The sequence below is a fragment of the Moschus berezovskii genome, chromosome 6 (assembly GCF_049115385.1).
Source record: "Moschus berezovskii isolate FMDL1 chromosome 6, NW_MosBer_1.0, whole genome shotgun sequence".
Lineage (NCBI taxonomy): Eukaryota > Metazoa > Chordata > Mammalia > Artiodactyla > Moschidae > Moschus > Moschus berezovskii.
This window is the reverse complement of record NC_142465.1, coordinates 72450712-72476906: the sequence shown is the minus strand read 5'-3', so window position 1 is coordinate 72476906 and position 26195 is coordinate 72450712. Positions and strand designations below refer to the sequence as shown.

Below are 26195 nucleotides of genomic sequence, written 5' to 3'. Positions count from 1 at the left end.
GTTATACAGAGTGAAGTAAGTCAGAAACAGAAAAACAAATAGCATACATTAATCCCCTGGAGAAGGAAACGGTAATCCACTCCAGTATTCTTGCCTGGAGAATCCCATGGACGGAGAAGCCTGGTAGGCTACAGTCCACGGGGTCGCAAAGAGTCGGACACGACTGAGTGACGGAACGGAACGGAATGGAACACATATCTAAAAGAAATCAGTCCTGAATATTCACTGGAAGGACTGATGCTAAAGCTGAAACTCCAATACTTTGGCCACCTGATGCGAAGAACTGACTCATTTGAAAAGACCCTGATGCTGGGAAAGATTGAAGGTGGGAGGAGAAGGGGACAACAGAGGATGAGATGGTTGGATGGCATCACCAACTCAATGGACATTAGTCTGAGTAGGCTCCAGGAGTTGGTGATGGACAGGGAGGCCTGGTGTGCTACAATCTATGGGGTCACAAAGAGTCAGACACAACTGAGTGACTGAACTGATGGAATCTAGAAAAATCGTACTGATGAACCTATTTGTAGGACAGAAGGAGAGACTCAGACATAGAAAACAGACTATGGACAGAGCAGGGGAAGGAGAGTGTGGGACTAATTGAGAAAGCAGCACTGAAATATATACATTACCATGTGTAAAACCAATAGCTAATGGGAAGTTACAGGGAAATCAGCCTGGAGCTCTCTGATAATCTAGAGGGGTGGGAAGGGGGGGTGGGCAGTGGACAGAGGTTCAGGAGGGAGGGGACATGTGTGTACCTGTGGCTGATTCATGATGATGTATAGCAGATACCAACAGAACATTGTAAAGCAATTATCCTCCAATTAAAAATAAATAAATTTTTAAAATATCATGAATGAGGACTTCTCTGGTAGTCCAGTGGCTAAGACTCTGTACTCCCAATGCAGGGGGCCCACGATGATCCCTGGTCAGGGAACTAGATCCCACATGTTGCAACTAAGACTCAGCACACACAACTACTGAACACTCTAGAGCTCATGAGCCGCAACTACTGAGCCCATGTGCCACAATTACTGAAGACCCTGGGCCCTAGAGCCCATGCTCCACAATAAGAGAAGTGATCACGATGAGAAGCCAGCTCACCATAATGGAAGAGTAGCCCCCACTCACCGTAACTAGAGAAAAGCCCATGCAGCAACAAAGACCCAGCACAGCGAAAAAGAAATAATTTTTAAAAAAAGTCTCAACACAGCCAAATAAATTATTTTAAATAAATATATATCATGAGTGATTAGCAAAAAATATTTAAAAAAATTTTAATCTACCCCTTTTAGATATCTCTCATTTCATCAGACACTAGAAGGAATCTCTAAACTGATAGTTTTACTTCATGTACAAAGTTTCAGTAATTTAAATCATTAAGTCTTGACCTGACGTCTCACCTTTGAAATTCTGACTGCAGAAGGAGCTCCAGGAAAACCGGGAATACAAGTTTTAAATTCACTGATTTTGCTGAAAGGGCCTATTCCACAACCATTGATGGCAGCAACCCTGAATCTGTATCCTGTGCCTGGAACAAGATCTTGTTTCTTAAGTAAACTGTAGTCAGGTACGTCTGCATTTCCTATCTAAAACGTAATATATGCAAAAGTCAAAGAAAAGATGCAATTAATTATTTTTCATTGAATAACAAAACTTTTAAAGAATGAATTAAGTTTTAGGGTTGTAGTGCACATTATTTATTTTCCTCTTTCATATATGGAATGAACCCCCTCAAAACAAAAGTATATAAGCCCATAAGTTGGTGATTCTCATCCAGAGGAAAAGTGCCTTTCCAGTTGAGAGTCACTGGTTATAAAAAGAAATGTAAAGGTATTTTGCACATCAAGAATACAGAGAAAAGAGGAAAAAACTAACCACTATTAACAAAGTAACAACAATCTCCATGTAAATTTAACTTGGAGTACAAATCTCAGAAGATTTACTGTCAGTCTAGCCAGGAAGGATACCTTTTGGACACAGGCAAGCAAGCTTGATAGAAAAGGAACAACTAGCATGCCAGCACAGAGCATTTTAAAAATTAATATTCAGCAGATACTGAATAAATATTAAATTAAATAACCAGATTGCATACTCTAGGTAGGAAACTTATAACACCTACAACTTTCAAACAGTTTTTACATCATTACATCACTGTGAGACAGTGCCAACGTTTCATCCCATTTTTAAGGGAGTTACTCCATTTCACAGATGAGGAAACTGAGTCTCAGTGAGGTTAAACAAGTGATTTGTCCAAGGTCACACTGTCAAGTGCTGAAACTGATGACTCAAACTCAAGTTTACTATATGTCTCCTTCTTTTGGGAAACATAGATAGCTACCAGGCCCTTAAATACAGGTTATTTCCATATATATGAAATCAAACTACAGCCAGAAAATTTTGTTAGGCATTAACACAATATTAACCAGGATGTCTATTTTTGTTAAGAACTGGAAGATTCAATATGTAAAAGTGGGACACCAGAAAGTAGTATTAGAGAAACTAAAATATAATGATAAATGTTATATTCTCCATTTGTAAGATCTTTGAGAGATTCAAACCTGAATATCCATTTTGTTGGCAATTCCCGTTCCAGAAAACAATAGTTCAGTATGCTTTGGAGCTGTTATCTATTTCATAATTCTTAGATGTCTCATCATTATATATAAGGTCCCACTGTATTCAATAGTGTTAAGGGCTTTACATTTCTTAAATTATGAAACTGGGACTAACAAAAGTTCTAAGTTAAAAAAAAGTTCCGTTCTAAGCACTCCAGGTAACAACATTAGAGATACTTCAAGAAATCTTTATCTGTACTGGCCAGACTGTATCATTTATCAAAATCCAGCCCAATGAGTGTATAAGACTTTTTAAAATAACCTGCTTGTGATATATTCTATAAACAGAGCCTTAAAAAAGAATACAATAACTTTCAATTATAGGTAGTAAACAGATCCCAATTTCACACATTCAAATGTCCTGAATCAGGATTACTTCTTAAAGTTCCATGTTTGTAGAAACACGTCAATATCTACCTTTGAAGTGCTTTGCTTCCCTTTTGGCAGCAAATAAAACTGGCTCACCAAAGCTGTATTATTTTTAAAAATTCCTACATCACACCACTGTCGTTCTCCTGCTTTCACCGTGGCCACTGGATTTGAAGGAGTCTCTTTCTAATTTAAGAGAAAGAAAAATTTATGAAGACTCTTACTGAACATACAAGAAATGCCAAGATTTAATAACTCCATGCAGTGATCTACAAGTAGGTATATGGGTAAATGCCACAACATTAATAGCTCATAAGTAAATAAACTCTTAACAGATTAGGTCAACTGACAGTGAGACAGGGATGCCAATTCAAACACAGGGAGTGACAGGCATTCTCCAAGTCAGTAGCTCTGTGCTATCAACCTAGCTGGAGTTAGCATGCTTTCCAATCAGTGATACGTTAAAATGCCAGCTGTTTTATAGAACATTGTCATTTCAGAGACTCTCTCAGAAAATGTAATAATCCCTTTAGTGTGACATTACAACTCACTCCAAAAGGAGCGAATAAGGAAAAATTCATTGCAAGCTGGCTTATTTCTAGATTCAAAAACAACTAGCAGAAATTCAGTGATCTTTGCACTTGAAATACCTGTGATTCTCCAAACCTAAAAGGAGAAAAAATGTTCAAAACTAAAATGCAATTTGAATATAATTTAGCATACACTAAAGAGGAGCAGATTAAACAGTTTGACATTTTTATCTTGCTTTAACAAATAAACTTCCTGTACCTTAAACTACTTTTAGTGATAAGTGAATTATACTTATCCTTTTTAAGCCATCTTCTTTATAAATGAGACACTGTTTCTAGAAGCTCAAAACAAATATGTACGTCAGTTATTTATTTCTGTCTTAAATATATAACAGCAGAGGTACATGCTTATAATTCACAGTACTTGTTATTGAGGCTATCACACATGACAAAGTGAGCTAACCAGAAGAGTCTTTAAGGTTTTTAAAAGAGAAATAGCTTTAAACTTGTTAAAATGCTCTTCAACAACTTTTATAAAACAACTGGCTCCAACTGCAACTATAGATACCATTCCAACTGATGCACTGTAAAACAGATTTAAGAGAAAAAAATCATTTTAATAATTCTTCTTTGAGAAGAGTTATTAGAACACTAGCGCTTAACATTCTGGAAAGGTAAAAGCTGATGAAGGTAAAGACATGATCAAAATCCACAGAATCATGACTGAAAGAAAACTAAAACTACAGACTATTCTTGAAGGTTCTAAATGATAAATGTTGGGTTAAATAAAAACTCTTGCTCATTGCAATAAAGTTGAAATGACTGATAATTTAAAAATATACAAAACCACATATATGTATTATCCTCCTATTCATCCACTTGAAACGATCTTGGTATAATATTTGTGAGGCACATTCCTGGCACTTAAGTTTGGTACCAGGCAGACTAATTCTGGCCTTCCACCAAAAAATCCAATGTTAGAGATTATTAGGATATCCTACAGGTATGTCTGACTCAAGACTGCAATATTCTGTTGTTCTCCTATTAAGCAATAAAACCATTCAAGTTTTATGTTTTATAGCATGTCCTTTTATTCTTTAAATTGTTAAGTAATTTACATATTTGGGCTCCAAAATCACTGCAGATGCTGATTGCCGCCATGAAATTAAAAGACGCTTACTCCTTGGAAGGAAAGTTATGACCAACCTTGATAGTATATTAAAAAGCAGAGACATTACTTTGCCAACCAAGGTCCGTCTAGTCAAGGCTATGGTTTTTCCCGTGGTCATGTATGGATGTGAGAGTTGGACTGTGAAGAAAGCTGATCGCCGAAGAATTAATGCTTTTGAACTGTGGTGCTGGAGAAGACTCTTGAGAGTCCCTTGGACTGCAAGGAGATCCAACCAGTCCATTCTAAAGGAGATCAATCCTGGGTGTTCATTGGAAGGACTGATGCTAAAGCTGAAACTACAATACTTTGGACACCTCATGCAACGAGTTAACTCACTGGAAAAGACTCTGATGCTGGGAAAGGTTGGGGGCGGGAGGAGACGGGGATGACAGAGAATGAGATGGCTGGATGGCATCACCGACTCGATGGACATGAGTTTGAGTGAACTCCGGGAGTTGGTGATGGACAGGGAGGCCTGGCGTGCTGTGATTCATGGGGTCGCGGAGAGTCGGACACGACTGAGCGACTGAACTGAACTGAACTGAATTTACATATATACATATATCTATGTATATACACACATTTCCGATTATGAAAGTTAACATTATAGAAAAATACTGAAAACACAAAGAAAAAGTAAAAATTATCTTTGGCTCCACAACCTGAAGAAAATCATCTAGCACTGTAGTGTAGGTTTGTGTGGACTCATGTGAGAGTATGTACTGTGTGTTTTTAATAAAACTGGGAATGCACTATATATATTATTTTTTTATCCAACTTTTTCCATTTACGATTATACTGTGAACATTTTTCTCTTTAACCCTCTATTTTTCAATCTGTGTCAAGTAATTACTAAGAGGATACCCAAGAGCCTTTTCCTGAATTTAGGTTGAAGTTGCTCAGCATTTAAAGTGTATTTAGCCATCTGTAAGCACATCTCATCTCCAGGGCGTATACTTACAGAAAATGGCATTGTGGCAGCATGTGCCTCCACACGGCTTATCTTAGTTGCAGGTAGAGCACATGTTTCATCAACTAAAAATTAAACAATTCATCAGGTAAGACTTATATAATCACTGTGCAAAGATACATTAAAATATAACTTATAAATATGCAAAAATAGCCAGAGGGAGAAAAAAAAATCACAACAATTAGAAATACGGACCCTCTAACTTGAACTAATTCACAAAGCTCATTTTTCAAGGATTTGATGACTAGCTGGAACTTCAGAGAATGTTTGTCAAATATGAAATGCAATTCCTACTGCAAAATCATAAAATAAGAATTAACAAAATCAGAAATTGATCAAGCTATAAGAACTGTTACTCCAGAGCAGAGAACTAATCTTTTCTGAGGAAAAAAAGTTTTGCTGAATAAACTCATGGTAGGAAAGATAAAGTCTGATTGTATTACAGTGCAGCAGAGAATATATTATATAATGATTTTAAGTGAAATGCCTTTATCTTTTTATATTCAATTCAATCCAAGATGAAATGCAATTCCCATCTAAAACAAATACGTTTGCTGAATTTCTATACAAAAATGGCTCAAAATACAGTATGTGAAACACATTTCAAACCTTCAGCTTTGGTACTGAATGTTGTTAGTGAAGTTTCATCTTTAACAACTGCCCCATTTGTACTGGATGATTCAGTTTTAATGGTCTGCTGGGTTACCATAGTTTGTGGGCTGGAAACAGTACTGGATACAGAAGTTTCAGGGGTTACTGTTCTTAAGTCCAGGCAACTACTTAGAACACCTATATTTGCTGAAGTGTGAGGACCTAAAATTAAATGGAAAAGATTAACTATTAACAAATGAATATCTGCAAGTAATTGCTGTCTCTTAAGAGTTCTTGTCACCCAATTCTAGGCATTTTCTATTTTAAAATCATTAGACATGAACACCACAAATGTCAGCCATATGACTTAACCTTTAGGCATAAAATATCAACATTTTGAAAAATAAAATGCATCATACCCATGGATGTCCAACTTCTCAGCTCCTTCCTCCATTCTAAACCCTGAATCACTGTTCTTAAACTCTACTCAAGCATAGATCAAATGGCCTTGCCTTCCATTTTAGGGAAAGAAATAGAAGTCATCAGGCATGAATGCCACCCATTTTCTGCGTTCTCTTGTCCTAAACTAGAAATGTATTTATGACTGTGCCCAGCCCCTCTGTCTTCTCTTCCATTTCAGAAGATGACTTCTCTCCTAAGGTAAATTTAACCTATTCTCTTGTGCTCTTGGTCCCATTCCTCCCCCTATATTTTGGGATCCTCTCTTATCAATCATTCCTTTCTCGTCCGGGTTTTCAAATTCTTCTGCAGAAGTTCTGGCCCTCAGTCTATACATATTATCAAGTTTTTTCCAGTCACCATCTTCCCTCGCTATTTTCCTTCAGAGCAGTCTACTTTCTTGACCACCCCAATCTGATTGAGCACACCACTCTAAGGAAATGGCTCTGACAAATGTCCAGGGATACTTAGCTCTAAGGGATACTGATCAATTTTCATTTACTCGACCTCTCTGTAATATAAACAGTGCTGACCACATACTTTTTTTGAAGTTGTTTCTATGACTTGTATTCACTCATGTATGCATCATAAATATAGTTATAAATGGTGATACCCATTACAGAGGTAAAAAATAAGATACCATTTTTTTTGGTTCTTTGCCTAACCTTCTTGGAAGGCTTTTCACTTCCTTTAGCTGACTTCTCTTGTTCAAATGACTCTTTAAATGCAGGTATTTTCCAAGCCCTATCTTGTCTCCCTTTGCATATTTCCCTGGTGCTTTAGCTACCATTTACAAATGACACATCTCTCAACTATGTATGTCCTAGGCACAGTGTCAGGCCCTGAGAATCCAGCAGTGAACAAGTCAGAGAAGGTCCTTGTTTTTGTGGATATTAGATATTCTTAACTTTGAAATTTATATTTCCAGCCAAGAACTGCCTTCTAGACTCCAGACCTAAGTATTCAACTGTCCATTAGAAATCTTTACCAACATGTTCCTCAAGTGCCTCAAAAACAGCAAGTTCAAGGTTGAACCTATCTTATTCCCAAATCTGTTCTTGCTTCTGAATTTCTTATCCAGATGAAAAGTATCATCATCCACTGAATGTCCAACCCAGAAAACTGGGAGTCATGTTCGACTCGTTTTCATTTCTCATATACAACCAGTTTCCCAGTCTAATAGGTGCCACTCCCTAAAAGTCTCTGAACTAACGTATTCTCTCCTATCCATCTCACCCACTGCTTTAGTCTCTATGCATCTCTTTAAGTCCTAAAAGAACCTTCTAACAAGTCTCCCAATCACCTCCTATAATAGCTCTTCCTGATGGTGAGGCTAGAACGTCCTTTCCAAAATAAAAAACAAAAACTAATCATGCCACTCTTTCACTTTTGAAAAATACCAGTTACTTCAACCTACAGAGGAAAAGCCCAAATCTCCTCTTGTTAACCTGAGACTAGCTAGCCATTCATTTACATATTTGAATATCTATGATGTGCCAGATGCTGTCATTGTATAACCACTCGTTTCCCCATTTGCCTAACATTAATTTTATCCAAACTGCCTTATAAGTAGGATTTAGAGTACATTAGGATCCTAAAATCTCAAACCTCATATTTGTTTTCTAGAGTGTAAACTTCTTTACATGATGGACACAGAAAATCACTATAAAAATTTAAATTGATGTCTAGTACCAAGCTTTTATAATTCTGACCAAATGATTCCCTTACATCAGCAAATCAACAAAACAAAGTCTCTCCTCTTCCACAAGGAATGAAATCAGAAAAACTATAGGAAACTATTTTTCTTGAGTATTTTTATCTACCATGGATTCTTAAAGAAAAATGGAAATAAAGAATATTTGTCTTGTTATTTACTGAAGAGGGATTAGCTTTTTATTAACTGTCACAATTTTTTCAAATTAAAAATGAAGCCACATATTACTATGGCAGGGATATATCAGAATAAGATTTATAAAGTAATTTTAGATATTGAAATCAGAAGTAACATTTAATATATCACAAATGATATCAGAATATTCAAATTAAAATCTTTTAAATGTAAGAGTCATCAAATTATAAGCTGCTCCATGCATTCAACAGGCTAATCAACAGTTCTCATAGATGAACTATCCTTCTGAGGATAATACAGTTATTTGCTAAACAAATATTTATTTATTTATTAAGTGACTACTATTTGCCAAGCATGGATCTGGGTGCTGGGGAAATATATGTGAACAAGACAGACAAAATCCTGACCCAAAATAAATAATTACAGATAGTTATAAGCACTAGGACAATAGAATAATGGAACAATGACATTGAAGATACTGGCCAACCTCAAATGGCATACAAGAGCTTGCCTCATTTAAATTCTGTAGTTAATAACTAATCATCACTAGGTGAGTTCCTGCTTGGTATCTTGACATCATTTTAATTAGGGTTAATATGGTAAGTATATATTACATTTTGAAACTGGATCCAAACTATGTAACATTTACTTTTTCAAAAACTCTAAAATTCTCTATCATTATTATAAAAAGCTTTAGCTTTATTTAAAATGCCATCTTTATACCTTCATTTTTCCTTAGCATATCCACCACACAACTATTATGATTAGAAGCATTAGCTGCCAAAGATGAATGCAAAGAGGCATTAGAATCAGTTGATGCTTTGAGATCTGGTTTGTTTTTCACTGAAGTTCCTTTCATGGTTGTATGTTCAGATTTTACACTGTTCACTATATCACTGATCTACAAGAAAGAAAATAATTTATTGCAGCAAGTAATGTTTAATTAAACAGAAATATATGTAAAAACAAGCAAAATAATTTACAATTTAAATGCTTTTGAAAATAAATTCTCCAAAATATAAAACAGCTTATAGTCTTATATTATTCTTTAAATTTTATAATAGCTTAAGAAAACAATTTGTTTTCAAATCTCCATTCTCAAAAGATCAGTTCTGAAGGGAAAAGGAACAGTAAATTTCGAGGGAATAAAATTTATATTTTACAAGTGGTAGCTAGTATTCAAGTAAATATGGACAAGCTAGACCAACCTAGACAGCATATTAAAAAGCAGAAACATTACTTTGCCAACAAAGGTCCCTCTAGTCAAAGCTATGTTTTTTCCAGTAGTCATGTATGGATGTGACAGTTGGACCATAAAGAAGGCTGAGAGCCAAAGAAATTGATGCTTTTGAACTGTGGTGTTGGAGAAGACTCTTAAGAGTCCCTTGGACTGCAAGGAGATCAAACTAGTCAATCCTAAAGGAAATCAGCACTGAATATTCATTGGAAGGACTGATGCTGAAGCTGAAACTCCAATACTTTGGCCACCTGATGCAAAGCACTGACTCCTTGGAAAAGATGCTGATGCTGGGAAAGATTGAAAGTAGGAGGAGAAGGGGACGACAGAGGATGAGATGGTTGGATGGCATCACCAACTTGATGGATATGAGTTTGAGTAGGCTCCAGAGTTGGTGATGGACAGGGAGGCCTGGAGTGCTGCAGTCTGTGGAGTCAGACATGACTGAGCAACTGAACTGAACTGAATAGGTAACAACACCCAAGGTACTGAGTTTAACATTCTGGTCAAATTTTCTTAACAAGATTAGACATGTATACTAAAGATTTTGTGTGTGTGCTAAGTCACTCCAGTCATTGCCAAATCTTTGCAACCCCATGGACTGTAGCCTGCCAGGCTCCCCTGTCCATGGGATTCTCCAGGCAAGAATACTGAAGTGGGTTGCCATGCCCTCCTCCAGGGGATCTTCCCCACCTAGGGATCAGTGTCTCTTATGTCTCCTGCACTGGCAAGCAGATTCTTCACAACTATAGCACCACCTGGGAAGCCCTTACTAAAGATCTTTTGACTTTTAAAAGAAAAATCTGTTACATGAAACCTTCAAGTATACGAATTATTTTGTATGACTGAGTTTTCCATATAGGCATCAAGATTTAATACATACACATATCAATATTCTTCACCATTAAACATTTTAGATCGTAATCTTCCTAATCACCTGTTTATTTTCTTAAAGATACTATAATAAACACATTTAAACCTTTTGGTAATTCAAATCACCAATGTAAATATCAGTTATTATATAGCAATAACTAGAGGTCAAGGCTGTATCTTGTCACCTTGCTTATTTAACTTATATGCAGAGTACATCATGAGGAACGCTTGGCTGGAAGAAGCACAAGCTGGAATCAAGATTGCTGGGAGAAATATCAATAACCTCAGATACGCAGATGACACTATCCTTATGGCAGAAAGTGAAGAAGAACTCAAAAGCCTCTTGATGAAAGTGAAAGAGGAGAGTGAAAAGGTTGGCTTGAAGCTCAACATTCAGAAAACAAAGATCATGGCATCTGGTCCCATCACTTCATGGGAAATAGATGGAAAAACAATGGAAACAGTGTCAGACTTTATTTTTTTGGGCTCCAAAATCACTGCGGATGCTGATTGCAGCCATGAAATTAAAAGACACTTACTCCTTGGAAGGAAAGTTATGACCAACCTAGATAGTATATTAAAAAGCAGAGACATTACTTTGCCAACCAAGGTCCGTCTAGTCAAGGCTATGGTTTTTCCCGTGGTCATGTATGGATGTGAGAGTTGGACTGTGAAGAAAGCTGATCGCCGAAGAATCGATGCTTTTGAACTGTGGTGCTGGAGAAGACTCTTGAGAGTCCCTTGGACTGCAAGGTGATCCAACCAGTCCATTCTAAAGGAGATCAATCCTGGGTGTTCACTGGAAGGACGGATGCTAAAGCTGAAACTGCAATACTTTGGCCACCTCATGCGACGAGTTGACTCACTGGAAAAGACTCTGATGCTGGGAGGGATTGGGGGCGGGAGAAGAAGGGGATGACCGAGAATGAGATGGCTGGATGGCATCACTGACTCGATGGACATGAGTTTGAGTGAACTCCGGGAGCTGGTGATGGACAGGGAGGCCTGGTGTGCTGTGATTCATGGGGTCGCAGAGAGTCGGACATGACTGAGCGACTGAACTGAACTGATAGGTCTACTGAGCCATAAAAGTGATTTGGCTTCACTCAAATACCTCCAATATTGCCTGCCTCTTTTTAGTTACCTGTTTTCTGCTACTTTTCTGTCTCCATCTTTAATGTCAATTAGAACACTGGCTCAAAGGATACTTGTTCATAATATGCCCTCTGTGCTGTGCTCAGTCGCTCAGTCATGTCTGACTCTGCAACTGCGTGGACTGTAGCCTGCCAGGCCCCTCTGTCCATGGGGCTTCTCCAGGCAAGAATACTGGAGTGAGTATCCATTCCTTTCTCCAGGGGATCTTTGTGACCCACAAATCGAACCAGGGTCTCCTGCTTTGCAGGCAGATTCTTTACCAGCTGAGCTACCAGGGAAGCCCAATACACACTCTACCTCCATTCTAACTGATGGTGATTATGCTACTGTTAATAAATGATGATGATGATATCCACAACCATTAGGGACCATTATACTACCTGATAGGCCCCATGATACATATTTATAAAGTCTGAATATCACTTAATTTTCACAAGAATTCTATAAATTGGATAATATCACCCTAGCTTATAAATGGAAAATAATGAGACTCAGAGATCTTAGATAACATACCCATGATCAAGTAGCCAGCAAGCAGCAAAGCGAGAATTTGACTTCAAGTTGATTTCACTATGAACTCCCCATATCATACTATCTGAGAGCATAGTACAGTGAAGTGCAAAAAATCAGGCATGCCTTTATAAAGCAGAAAAGGCTGAAGCTAAGAGCCTGTAGGTGGAAAGTCATGGACAGGTGAACCATTTTTGCTAAAGAGGCCAGAAAGGCTTGGAAATTGGAGGGATCAGGTTCTTTGGAGGCATCAGGTTCTTTGAAGTACAGAGTGCAAATAAATACCAGAGGACCATCATATGGAAAGTGGTTGTATGGGGAGGTAGGTGGGAAGGAGATTCAAGAGGGAGGTGACATATGTATACCTATGGCTGATTCATGTTGATGTTTGGGAGAAACCAACACAATTCTATAAAGCAATTATCCTTCAATTAAAAAATAAATAAATTTAAAACTAAAAAAAAAAAGTGGTTGGAGCCCCAGTTCTGCTCTTCTAGTATACAAAGGCAAACAAATTCCACACCTCCATTCTAACTGAAGAAGGAAGGTAGGCACAAAGATTGAAGTGGGAGGCTCTGGACTGTGGTACAGTATCTCTCTGGTGAGGTTGGAGAACAGGCAACCTACTGAAAATGGGGATTAAGTGAAAGTCTGTATACTGAACAGAGAGATACTGCTTACCCTGCATTAAGCTCCAGGCTTAAAACACGTATGCAAGAGGCTGGAGAAGTCTCAGGGGAAACCCACTGGTCCAAGAGAAAAGATACTAGTATTTGTGGAATCTCACCCAGAAACCCACAGTAAGGTCTACTAATCAAACATGCCCATATGCATAGAGCCACTATGGTCTGAATATTTGTGTCCTCTGCAATTACATGTTGAAATCTAACTCCCAAGGTAATGGTATCAGAAAGCAGCACCTTTGGGCTGTGACTAGTGCCCTTATAAAAGTGGCCAAGAAAGATCAGCTGTTCCTTCCACCATGTGAGGATACAATGAGAAATTAGCAGTCTGCAACCCTGCAGAGGTTCCTTACCAGAACTTGACCATACAGGTGCCCTGATCTTGGACTTCCAGACTCCAGAAATGCAGGAAATAAATTTCTCGTTTATAAGCTATCTAGTCTATGGTATTTTGCTAGAGCAGGCCAAATGGACTAAGACAGTTTCCTAGCTCCTTTTTAATGCCTCACTTTAAACATGAAAGGAAGCAAAAGACCTGTACGTAGAAAACTATAAAACACTGGTGAAAGTAATCAAAGAGGACACTAATAGATGGAGAAATGTACCATGTTCATGGATTCGAAGAATAAATATTGTGAAAATGAGTATACTACCCAAAGTAATTTATACATTCAATGCAATCCCTATCAAGCTACCAACGATATTTTTCACAGAGCTAGAACAAATAATCTCACAATTTGTAAGGAAATACAAAAAACCTCGAATAGCCAAAGCAATCTTGAGGAAGAAGAATGGAACTGGGGGAATCAACCTGCCTGACTTCAGGTTCTACTACAAAGCCACAGTCATCAAGACAGTATGGTACTGGCATAAAGACAGAAATATAGATCAAAGGAACAAAATAGAAAGCCCAGAGATAAATCCACGCACCTATGGACACCTTATCTTTGACAAAGGAGGCAAGAATATAAAATGGAGAAAAGACAGTCTCTTTAACAAGTGATGCTGGGAAAACTGATCAGCCACTTGTAAAAGAATGAAACTAGAACACTTCCTAACACCATACACAAAAATAAACTCAAAATGGATTAGAGAGCTAAATGTAAGACCAGAAACTATAAAACTCCTAGAGGAGAACATAGGCAAAACACTCTCCGACATAAATCACAGCAGGATCCTCCAAGACCCACCTCCCAGAATATTGGAAATAAAAGCAAAAATAAACAAATGGGACCTAATTAAAATTAAAAGCTTCTGCACAGCAAAGGAAACTATAAGCAAGGTGAAAAGACAGCCTTCAGAATGGGAGAAAATAATAGCAAATGAAACAACTGACAAAGAATTAATCTCCAAAATATACAAGCAGCTCCTGCAGCTCAATTCCAGAAAAATAAATGACCCAATCAAAAAATGGGCCAAAGAACAGACATTTCTCCAAAGATGACATACAGATGGCTAACAAACACATGAAAAGATGCTCAACATCCCTCATAATCAGAGAAATGCAAATCAAAACCACAATGAGATACCATTTCACACCAGTCAGAATGGCTGCTATCCAAAAGTCTACATGCAATAAATGCTGGAGAGGGTGTGGAGAAAAGGGAACCCTCTTACACTGTTGGTGGGAATGCAAACTAATACAGCCACTATGGAGAACAGTGTGGAGATGCCTTAAAAAACAGCAATCCCACTCCTAGGCATACACACCAAGGGAACCAGAATTGAAAGAGACACATGTACTCCAATGTTCATCGCAGCACTGTTTATAATAGCGAGGATGTGGAAGCAACCTAGATGTCCATCTGCAGACGAATGGATAAGAAAGCTTTGGTACATATACACAATGGAGTATTACTCAGCCATTAAAAAGAGTGCATTTGAATCAGTTCTAATGAGGTGGATGAAACTGGAGCCTATTATACAGAGTGAAGTCAGCCAGAAGAAAAACACCAATACAGTATATTAACGCATATATATGGAATTTAGAAAGATGGTAATGATAACCCTGTATACGAGACAGCAAAAGAGACACAGGTGTATTGAACAGTCTTTTCGACTCTGTGGAAGAGGGTGAGGGTGGGATGATTTGGGAGAATGGCATTGAAACATGTATATTATCATATGTGAACCGAATCACCAGTCCAGGTTCGACGCATGATACAGGATGTTTGGGACTGGTGCATGGGGATGACCCAGAGGGAAGATAACGGGAGAAGGGAGGTGGGAGGGGGCTTCAAGAAGGGGAACACATGTACACCCGGGGCAGATTCATGTCAATGTATGGCAAAACCAACCAATATAAAATTGTAAAGTAATTAGCCTCCAATAAAAAAAACAAAAACAAACAAACAAAAAACCATGAAAGGATACCAAGCATCACCAGACATTTGAAGACAGGCTCCTAATATGGAAGTCCAAGACCAGATTTTTTTAAAAAGAGCTTGAAATAAAGGAATAATGCTGAAAGCAGAATATAACTCAACTTTTATAAAAAAGCATAATTCTTGAAGAGATAAGAGAGATATTATATTTTTGAAGCAAAAATAAAATGCCATAAAAGAAAGAACGAGTAGGATCAGGCTTTTAGAGAGTAACTATGTGGCTGAATATATTTAAAAATTGAATAAGAGATTTATAATACAAATGAAGAAACTTTTCAGAAAGCAGACTAGACAGAAGAAAAGATAGAAAATAAAAAGTTAAATCAGAGGATTAGTTCAGGAGGACCATCATTCAATAACAGGAGTAACAAAAAAAAGAGAATGTGGAAGGAAGAAATAATCAGTAATGAAAACCATGAGTTCCCAGAATGACACAGCACAGTGAATGAAGCAAAGACATACACTCTAAGGTACATCCTTGTTGAAATTTCTGAGAATTGGGGATTAAAACGAAACAATGAGGTCTCATATAAATGATCAGGAATCCAAGTAGCATTCGACTTCTTAACAGCATCACTGAATGCTACAAGACAGTAGGAAAATGCCTTTCTCAGGAAAACATTTCCAATATAGAATTCTATAACCCAGTCAAACTACCAACCAAATGTAAACAGAGAAGAGGTGTTTTCAGATATGAAAGTTTACCTTTCATACTCCCTTTCTCAGGAAACTACTGGAGAATATAAAAAAAAGAATGACATGAGATCAAGAAACATAGGCTCTAATCCATTCTAAAGGAGATCAGTCCTGGGTGTTCATTGGAAGGACTGATGCTAAAGCTGAAACTCCAATACTTTGGCCACCTCATGCGACGAGTTGACTCACTGGAAAAGACTCTGATGCTGGGAGGGATTGGGGGCAGGAGGAGAAGGGGACGACAGAGAATGAGATGGCTGGATGGCATCACCGACTCGATGGACATGAGTTTGAGTGGACTCCGGGAGTTGGTGATGGACAGGGAGGCCTGGCGTGCTGTGATTCATGGGGTCGCAAAGAGTCGGACACGACTGAGCGACTAAACTGAACTGAACATAGAAAAGAGATAAAAGAAGCTTACAATAAAAAACAAATGGGGACTTCCCTGGTGGCCTAGTGGTTAAGAAGTTGTCTGCAGGGGATATGAATTCAATCTCTGGTCTGGGCAGATTCCACATGCTGTGGAGTAACTAAGCCCATGCGCCACAGCTACTGTGGTGGCTTCTCTTGTTGAGGAGCACTGGCTCTAGGGAGCGCAGGCTTTGGTAGCTGTGGTGCACAGGCTTAATTGCCCTGCAGCATGTGGAATCTTCCCAGACCAGGGATTGAACCCATGTCCCCTGCATTGGCAGGCAAATTCTTTATGACTAATTCACACTGTTGTACAGCAGAAACCAACACAACATTGCTCCAATTAAAAAATAAAATAAGAAAAAACGGGAGGGAGCCCATGCACCACAACTAGAGAGTAGCCCTTACTAGCCACAACTAGAGAAAGGCTACATGCAGCAAAGAAGACCCAGCACAGCCAAAAAAATTAAAAAATAAAAAAAAATTTTTTAAAAAGAAACAAATGGAAGTTTTAAGATTACAGCTGAGTAGCAGACTTAGAGAATTAGTAGAAACTAGAGCATCAAGACAGAGGTTTCAGTAGGGATGGTTACTGGGGCAGAGGAGTGGTAAAGAAATAAAAAATAACCTATATGTTCGAACATTTTGAGTTTTATTATTTTATTGGAAAATCAGAGTGTGAATTAATGATAGGCAAGAAGAAAATCAAGCAAATGAAAAAGGAAGGCAGTTAACAATGCCAAGAAAAACAAAAAATTACATGAAAAAGGTACAATGATCATAGCACATTACAGGGCTCAGCTCTGAGTATATCATCATCACAATTTAAATATCACATAATGATTCAACTAAAAATATTTTAAGTGCATGGGAAGAGAAAGGAGAGGAAACAGTAATATTTTAAGAGACCAAAAAAAAAATCTTCATCTTCTATTATTGAAAACAATTGATCTAAAACTAGAAAGTCAGGAAGTGGCAGCACAAGGATTTTATTTATACACACAAAGGTAGATACATAAGGAAGATAAAATATTTGAAAGTAGTAGTTTCTAGAGAGGCAGGATCAAGAGCATAGAGGAACAGAGTAGGGAACTGTTGCTCTTCATTATAAACCTTGTAGTACCACCTAAATTTATATTAGAGAATATATATGGTGTGTATGCTTGTGTGTATATTAGCCTCTGATACTATGTGCAATGAGACTTCAATCTCCTAGCCAAGGGTTCTTAATTCAGGCTACTATCACAATGATACGCAGAGCTTTCCTTAAAAACAGTTACCTGGTCATCATCTTAAAGATTCTGTTTCACTGGATCTGGGGAAAGGCATGGGAACCTGTGTTTATTTGTTTGTTTTTAATCACAGAGGTGAATGTGATGTACAGCCATGGTTGAGACTCCTTATCCTAAGGTAATATAAAATATTAATAAAAACTGGCACTGTAACCATAAACATTCATTTACTATTATACATTTTTTCAACTTACAGTGTTAGGAATGATGCTATTACTGCCTTGTCTGTGAGGATCCATCCTGACTCCTGTAGGAATAGGAAAGTTCAGACTGATATGCTATAAATAAACTTCCAAGAAAATATATTACAGTCAAATATTTCTAAAAGTTACATATTAAACCTTTAAAAAGTAGTATCTTTATCAAAACTTATCTGTTTTCTTAATAGTATGCTTAATAGTTGATTTAAATCCTTTTTGGAAGAACATGTAAAATTAAATTTGCTTTTACTTTCCAAGTGCCTGTTAGTTAAAAATATTTTGAAAGCTGAAATATTTACAAAAACTAATTAAACAAGTCAAGTATCATGTCAAATTAAGAAAGCACATCAAAATGAACTACAAAAAAAAATTCTACCCTATATATCTATGTGTTCTACTATATCACGATGGTAATACAGTCAAGTTCCAGAGTTGAAATGTAACATATTTGATTTAGCAGGTAGGAAACACCAGAGCATAACATTTCTTAAACCAGGTCTAATCACAGGCTTTTCTATAGTTATCTTTTCTCCATAAAGCGTATGAGCATACATGCTCTGCTGCTGCTGCTGCTGCTAAGTCGCTTCAGTTGTGTCCGACTCTGTGCAACCCCACAGACGGCAGCCTAGCAGGCTCCCCCATCCCTGGGATTCTCCAGGCAAGAACACTGGAGTGGGTTGCCACTTCCTTCTCCAACGCATGAAAGTGAAAAGTGAAAGTGAAGTCGCTCAGTCATGTCCGACTCTTAGCGACCCCATGGGCTGCAGCCCACCAGGCTCCTCCGTCCATGGGATTTTCCAGGCAAGAGTACTGGAGTGGGGTGCCATTGCCTTCTCCATACATGCTCTAAGTGTGAAAATTATACTACCTTGCATATTTGGTGATGCTGAAGAATCTGATGATGCGGCTTGGTATGGCAAGTCTGTATTCAACTGCAAAAGATAGCCCTCGACTGTAGGCACTTCATCCCATTTGACGTGAAAAGAATTGGTAGTGGCTTTGATCAGTTGTACTTGTGATGGTGCCGGTGGTTTCTCTAAAGAACAAAATTGGTATTAAGTATTTAAGTTTCAAATGTATCAATAGTTTCTCTATATAGTTTGTGCAGACCTGGGATTCTATAAACATTCAGTTCAGTTCAGTTCAGTTCAGTCGCTCAGTCGTGTCCGACTCTCTGCGACCCCATGAATCACAGCACGCCAGGCCTCCCTGTCCATCACCAACTCCTGGAGTACACTCAAACTCATGTCCACAGAGTCGGTGATGCCATCCAGCCATCTCATTCTCCGTCGTCCCCTTCTCCTCCCGCCCCCAACCTTCAGCATCAGAGTCTTTTCCAGTGAGTCAACTCGTCGCATGAGGTGGCCAAAGTATTGCAGTTTCAGCTTTAGCATCAGTCCCTCCAATGAACATCCAGGATTGATCTCCTTTAGAATGGACTGGTTGGATCTCCTTGCAGTATAAGGGACTCTCAAGAGTCTTCTCCAACACCACAGTTCAAAAGCATCGATTCTTCGGCGATCAGCTTTCTTCACAGTCCAACTCTTACATCCATACATGACCACGGGAAAAACCATTGCCTTGACTAGACGGACCTTGGTTGGCAAAGTAATGTCTCTGCTTTTTAATATACTATCAAGGTTGGTCATAACTTAGCAATGAATATTTCATCTGTTTACTAAGAGGGAAAAAATTTACTCAGATAAGCAAAGCTATAGCAGGTCAAATGAAAATAATTTAAGAGTTCTGATTCAATGTATTTATCTAATTACTTATGCAAATAAAACTACAAATAATATAATCCAGGTCTAAGCCGAGTCACAAAATTAAACAAAAAAATTTAATCCTAGAAGAAGGAGGAAAACCAAGTACTTGACAGTTACAGCTATACTATTTTACCCTCTTCAGGAGCTTTTAATTTTATGAGCCAATTTTAAGCCAAGAGAATACATGTTAGAAATACTGTTAATATTAGAAAATATGATTTAGAGCTGATATTTTATAAAAACATAACTTCTTTGAAGTTAATACCTTTTTATCAAAACTTGCACTACTCAAAACAGGTAATTATTTTGGCATAAAATATTACCAACATTTCTAAAACAAGTTACAATTATAGACTCTTAGAACTGGAAAAAAGTATATAAGATTATTTCTACAATATCCCAGTTTTCTTTTTGCTTACCTACCATTAGGGAACTCACAAATCCCAAGGAAGCATATTCCATCTCTAGACAGTTACATAAGGAAAATCTATTCTTCTAGTGAGTTGAAATTCCCTGGTGGCTCAGATGGCAAAGAATCTGCCTGCAGATTCTTCCTGCAGCAGAAGACCCAGGTTTGATTCCTGGGTTGGGAAGATTCCCTGGAGAAGGAAATGGCAACTCACTCCAGTATTCTTGCCTGAGAATTCCATGGACAGAGAAGCCTGGTGGGCTACAGTTCATGTGGTCACAAAGAGTTGGACACGAGTGAATGCCTAACAGTTTCAGTTCAGTGAGCTGAAATCTGTAAGTTATAATTTAATATTTATATAACAAGTCTAATATCTGTCTCTTTGTATCTTTTAGAATAGGGGTCAGCAAAAGCAAACTATGGCTCATGAGCCAGACCCAGTTTGGGCCTACTTTTGTAAATAAAGCTTTACTGAAATACACCTATGTTCAATTGTTTATGCATTGTCTATGAGTCTAGTTTTTGGGCTTCCCTGTGGGTTTGAAAGGAAGGGAAGGGAAAGGGTAGGGAAGATCTCTATACCTGGGTAGGGAAGATCCCCTGGAGAAGGAAATGACTGACAGTCCACTCGAGTATTCTTGCCTGGGAAATCCCATGGACAGAGGAGACTGGAGGGTTACAGTCCATGGGGTTGCAAAAGAGTCAGACAGGATTAAACAACTAAACAACAACATGACTCCTTTTATGCCACACCAGTAGAGTTGAGTAGTTGTAATAGAAATCTTATGGCCCACAAAACTTAAAAATATCTACCCTCTGGGTCTTTACCAAATAAAGTCTTATGACCCTATTTTAGAGGATAGTTAAGACAAGTTCCTTCAACTGCTGCTAAGTCACTTCAGTCGTGTCCGACTCTGTGTGACCCTATAGACGGCAGCCCACCAGGCTCCCCTGTCCCTGGGATTCTCCAGGCAAAAACACTGGAGTGGGTTGCCATTTCCTTCTCCAACTACTCCCATGTAAATTCCTCCATGATCCTATTCACAACTCAGTTTATATATGTTTCTCAAAGTAAGGTAACTCATACCTGAGAAAAAGCAGACAAATAGAAAGACAAGTCCAGAAGATACATCACCCACATAACAGAAGTTACATGAAGAAAAATAGAGAAAACATCAGGGTGTAAATCAGTGAAATAAATCAAGAAAATTCCCACAACTGAAGAACATGAGCTTCCAGACTGAATGGGCTCACTGAGAACTCAACACAAGGAATTAAAAAAAAACACACAAGACACACAACACACATCATAAAATTTAAGAACAGTAGAAACAAGGAAAAAATCCTAAAAGCTATTAAACATGAGGGGGAAGTTCACATTTAAAAGGACCAAAAATCAGAAGTGGTTTAGATTTCTCAACAAAAACACCAGAAGTTTGAATACAATATAACACCTTTCAAAAAATATTTTCCCCAGCTTCCAAAATTCTGAAGGATAATGACTTCCAATATACAATTCTATTTCCACTCAAACTGCCAATTTTGTGGGAAGGAATACTGAATGTATTTTCAAACAATGCAAAATCTCAAAATAAATATATCACCTATGCACCCTTTTCCTGGGATGTCTTCTACAAAAATGAGGACATAAACTAAGAAAGGGAAAAATAAGAGATCCAGGAAGTAGGGCATCCAGCACAGGTGAGAGGCCAAAGACATCCTCAGGAATATGACAAAAGGAGACTCTAAGAGGACAGGTATACTCAATCTGTAGAGGGTAGAGTTCCAATATACCCTTTACATCCCAGATTGGAGGAGGAGAAATTTCTTCAAGGTGAGGAAATCTGATAGAATATCTGATGCATCTAACCATAACGAGAGAAGATTTAAACAAGAGAGCATAGACTGAATTAGTGGTAAATATATACAAATCTAAAACAAGGTGACCATTACTAATCCAAAGCAAATGAAGAAGTTGGACATGAGAGATAATCACCTCTCTAGGCATTCCACTTAGCTTACCTGTGATTATGTTTATATGGTTAAAGGTCCGCCTAGTCAAGGCTATGGTTTTTCCAGTGGTCATGTATGGATGTGAGAGTTGGACTATAAAGAAAGCTGAGCGCCGAAGAATTGATGCTTTTGAACTGTGGTGTTGGAGAAGACTCTTGAGACTCCCTTGGACTGCAAGGAGATCCAACCAGTCCATCCTAAAGGAGATCAGTCCTGGGTGTTCATTGAAAGGACTGATGTTGAAGCTTAAACTCCAATACTTTGGCCACCTCATGCAAAGAGCTGACTCATTGGAAAAGACTCTGATGCTGGGAAAGATTGAGGGCAGGAGGAGAAGGGGACGACAGAGGATGAGATGGTTGGACGGCATCATCGACTCAACGGACATGGGTTTGGGTGGACTCCGGGAGTTGGTGATGGACAGGGAGGCCTGGCATGCTGCGGTTCATGGGGTCGCAAAGAGTGGGACACGACTGAGCGACTGAACTGAACTGAATGTAAAACACAACTTTCATCTAACAAAATGATGGTGTAATCATAATCAGTCAGACTGAGAGAGTAGGGGTTAGAGAAAGTGCATAGGAGAGAGGTAAGGAGTGGTGGGAAGAAGTGAGAAATCCTTGACTTCCACGACTTCCACAGTTTGAGAAAATGAGCATATTATGACTAAACTGAAAAAAGAGTAATATATTCATGTTATATGGAGATATGAAGGTAAATACCATAGGAACTGTTTAACAGAGCTGAAAGCACATGCTTGTGAAACAAGAAAGATGGGAGGAAAGTGGGAGCAAAAGACTGCTGGTTTTCATTTTTGAAAAAGCCTTATAGAACTATATTAATCTTTATATGTGCTCAAGTGCACAAAACTTAACTAAAAGTTAAAAAAAAAAAGGCAGGATGAAGAACCTTTATATCCCTCCCCCACCGAAACTGATGCCAAGTTAGCAAGAGAAAAAGCAAAATCTAAATTTTATTTTCATGATAGTGGCCATGATTACTTTTAGACAGATATTCCTGTCTATAGCCTTCTATCAAAAGGTTTATGAAAAACTGGCCATTCAGAGACAGTGATTTTTAATCTTTTAAAGTCTCAGATCTCTTAGAGAATCTTGTTAAAGTAACATAGTTGCTACTGGAAACAATTTATATGTGCACATATTTCTTTTAATTTCAGAGACTGATTAGATTCTCATCCTTAGACTTCAGCTCATAATTCCCAACTTCAAAGTTGAATCATAAGTTCAATTTTCTGTATTTTTTCCTACCTCCTAGCCTAATATGTTCATGTCCCTACTTTTTGTATAGAAAGCATTTAGTCTCTAACTTAATTGTTCCATTTATTACTTTTTCAAGTATCTTCAAAAATTTTTAAATCTTAATTTTAAAATTAAAGTTTCTACATTATAAAAGCAACACGTGCTACTGTAGAAAATACAGATAAGAGAGAAAACCTTTTTTAAAAATGTATAATCTCACCTCTTATTACTTTGGTACACAGTATATCCTTCCAGATTTTCCTTTTTATACACTTAAAAGAAAAACTGGAATCATAGGTATGTTTTATAACTGCTTTTCTCATAAAACATATATTATGTCTCCAGATCTGATTTCTCTACTGCCTTTTAGATTTCTTTATTCCTTCAACTGCTTAACTGATCTCCTTATTTCAAACTTAGCAAGGTTTAAATGGAACTTTTAATTTTCTTCACAAGACTGTTTTCTCCACAATCTTTCCCATCTCAGTAAAGGGAAATAACACCATATTATTCAAGGTAAAAACTTCACCCTTTTTTTCTCTGTCAACTGCCACACCCAACTCATCAGTCAGTTGTGTTAACAAGAACTGTAAAATACATTTCAAAGTTAGCCACTCTCTCCACCTCTAAGTCGAAGATTTCTTTGACAACTGCAAAAGCCTTTTTTTTTTGTCTCTCTGTGTCTACTTTTGCCCCCTATAATTTATTTTCCACACAAGTTCATTGACGATTCCAAAATACACATCAGATCATGACACATCTCTCCTCCAAACTAATAAATCACTCTACCATTGTATTTTAAAAACAATGTAATCTTTACCACTATGTTCCAGGTCTTACATAATCTGTCCTGTGGTCCTCGCTCTAATCTCCATGCCTACACTCTTTTACTCAGCTCAGATCTGCTGCCAAACATGCCAAGTATTCCCATCTCAGGGACCTCATGCTTGCTTTTCATTCTTCCTATAGTGTCCCCTCCCCGCCCCACTCCCTGGCTTTTTACATGGATAGCACTCTCTCATCATTTGGTGCTGTGCTGTGCTAAGTCACTTCAGTCGTGTCCGACTCTGCGACCCTATGGACTGTAGACCGCCAGGCTCCTCTGTCCATGGGATTCTCCAGGCCAGAACACTGGAGTGGGTTGCCATGCCCTCTTCATTTGTATTACATCTCAAATGCCAGTTCACCCTTTCCTGACTACCCATTCTCCAGTAGCCACCCCACTTCACCCCATTCCTAGTACCTCCCAATACTATCTTACTGTTCTATTTTACTGTCTTCAGATACTTACCCACAACTAAATTTATTTTGTTTATTTGTCTGATTACTGCCCATCAACCTTCTGTCCTCACACTATCTTATAGTATATAAGTTCTTTGCCAGGACAGATGCTATCAGTCTTATTCACTGATGTATTCTCAGCATTTAGAACAGTTCCTATTCACAGCTGTCAACCAATAAAATCAATGAATATTTATTGAAAAAAAAAATGGACATGAGTTCTATACTAAAAATTATTTTTTATTATAATACTTCTTAAAAAAATTTTTTTATTTTGGAATAATTTTAGATTTATAGAAAAACTGCAGAGTTCCCATATACCTTTTGCTAAGTATTTCCTAAAGCTAACACACTTGTTAAAACTAAGAAATGAACTCTGGAATAACAGTATTTATCAAGACTTCCCTGGTGGTTCAGTGGTAAAGAATCCACATGCCAATGCAGAAGACACATCTTCAATGGGTCAGGAAGATCCCCTGGAGAAGGAAATGGCATCCCACTCCAGTTTCTTGCCTGGGAAATCCCATGGACAGAGGAGCCTGGCAGGCTACACAGTCCATGCGGTTGCAAAAGAGCTGGACATAACTGAGCAACTAAACAACAGCACTAGTTATTAACCAAACTACAGACTCTTCAGATTTTGCCACTTTTTCAATAAATGGTTTTTGTTCCAGGATGTCACCTTATATTTAGTCATCATATCTCCCTAGTCTCCTCCAATCTGTGACTATTTCTTAGTCTTTCTTTGTTTTTCATCACTTTAAACTTTTGAAGAATACTGTTCACATAGCCTGTAAAACATCTAGAATGTCCCTCAGTTTGGATTTGTCTGATATGTTCTCATATTTAGAATGGTATTATGCATTTTGGAGAAAAGTACCACAGAGGTGAAGTATCTTCTTATCACAGGATATGGGAGGCAGGGACTAACTGATACCAACACAACTTATCACTAGTGATACTGACCTTGATTACTTAAGGTGATGTTTGCCAGGTTTCTACACTGCAAAGCTACTAGTTTTCCCTTTCCATACTCTATTCTTCAGAAGGGAGTCACTAAATTCATTCTAAACTCAAGGAGAGGGAAATTAAGAAACTCCTCTAGAATGGAAAATTTCTACATATATCATTTCTTCCATTCATTTTTAATTATGAAAAAGAGAGGCAGTGACATGACAGCAAGTTCAAAAGATAGACATTACTTGATCGTTTATCTAAAGAAAAACTTTGTTAAATACTCTTACCTACCAGTATCAAGATACCAAAGATCCTTGCAGCACACTTGACTATTCAGTGCTTTTTTGTAGCCATCTCTTCCGCTCCAGAAGTACAATCGCGTGCCCACTGCAACAGCACAGTGTCCAGCTCTTGGTCTTGGTCTCGAATTTTTCTTATCTTCCTGAGAATCTGATACTAGGGTGGTCCATTCTGCTGTATCTAAACACAGAAATATCCAGGACTGATCA

General features: G+C 37.9%; 1 protein-coding gene across 1 annotated transcript in view; it reads right to left on the bottom strand.

Moving 5' to 3' along the window:
• HCFC2 (host cell factor C2) overlaps positions 1 to 26195 on the bottom strand; it is a 51624-nt gene that overhangs the window by 5726 nt on the left and 19703 nt on the right. The window contains exons 7-14 of the mRNA XM_055394376.2: positions 25978 to 26166; positions 18870 to 19037; positions 17996 to 18048; positions 9284 to 9461; positions 6271 to 6474; positions 5653 to 5726; positions 3039 to 3176; positions 1407 to 1592 (exon numbers count right to left, since the gene is read on the bottom strand). Of these exons, the coding sequence (XP_055250351.1) occupies positions 1407 to 1592; positions 3039 to 3176; positions 5653 to 5726; positions 6271 to 6474; positions 9284 to 9461; positions 17996 to 18048; positions 18870 to 19037; positions 25978 to 26166 (1190 nt within the window). The remainder of the gene's footprint in view (positions 1 to 1406; positions 1593 to 3038; positions 3177 to 5652; positions 5727 to 6270; positions 6475 to 9283; positions 9462 to 17995; positions 18049 to 18869; positions 19038 to 25977; positions 26167 to 26195) is intronic.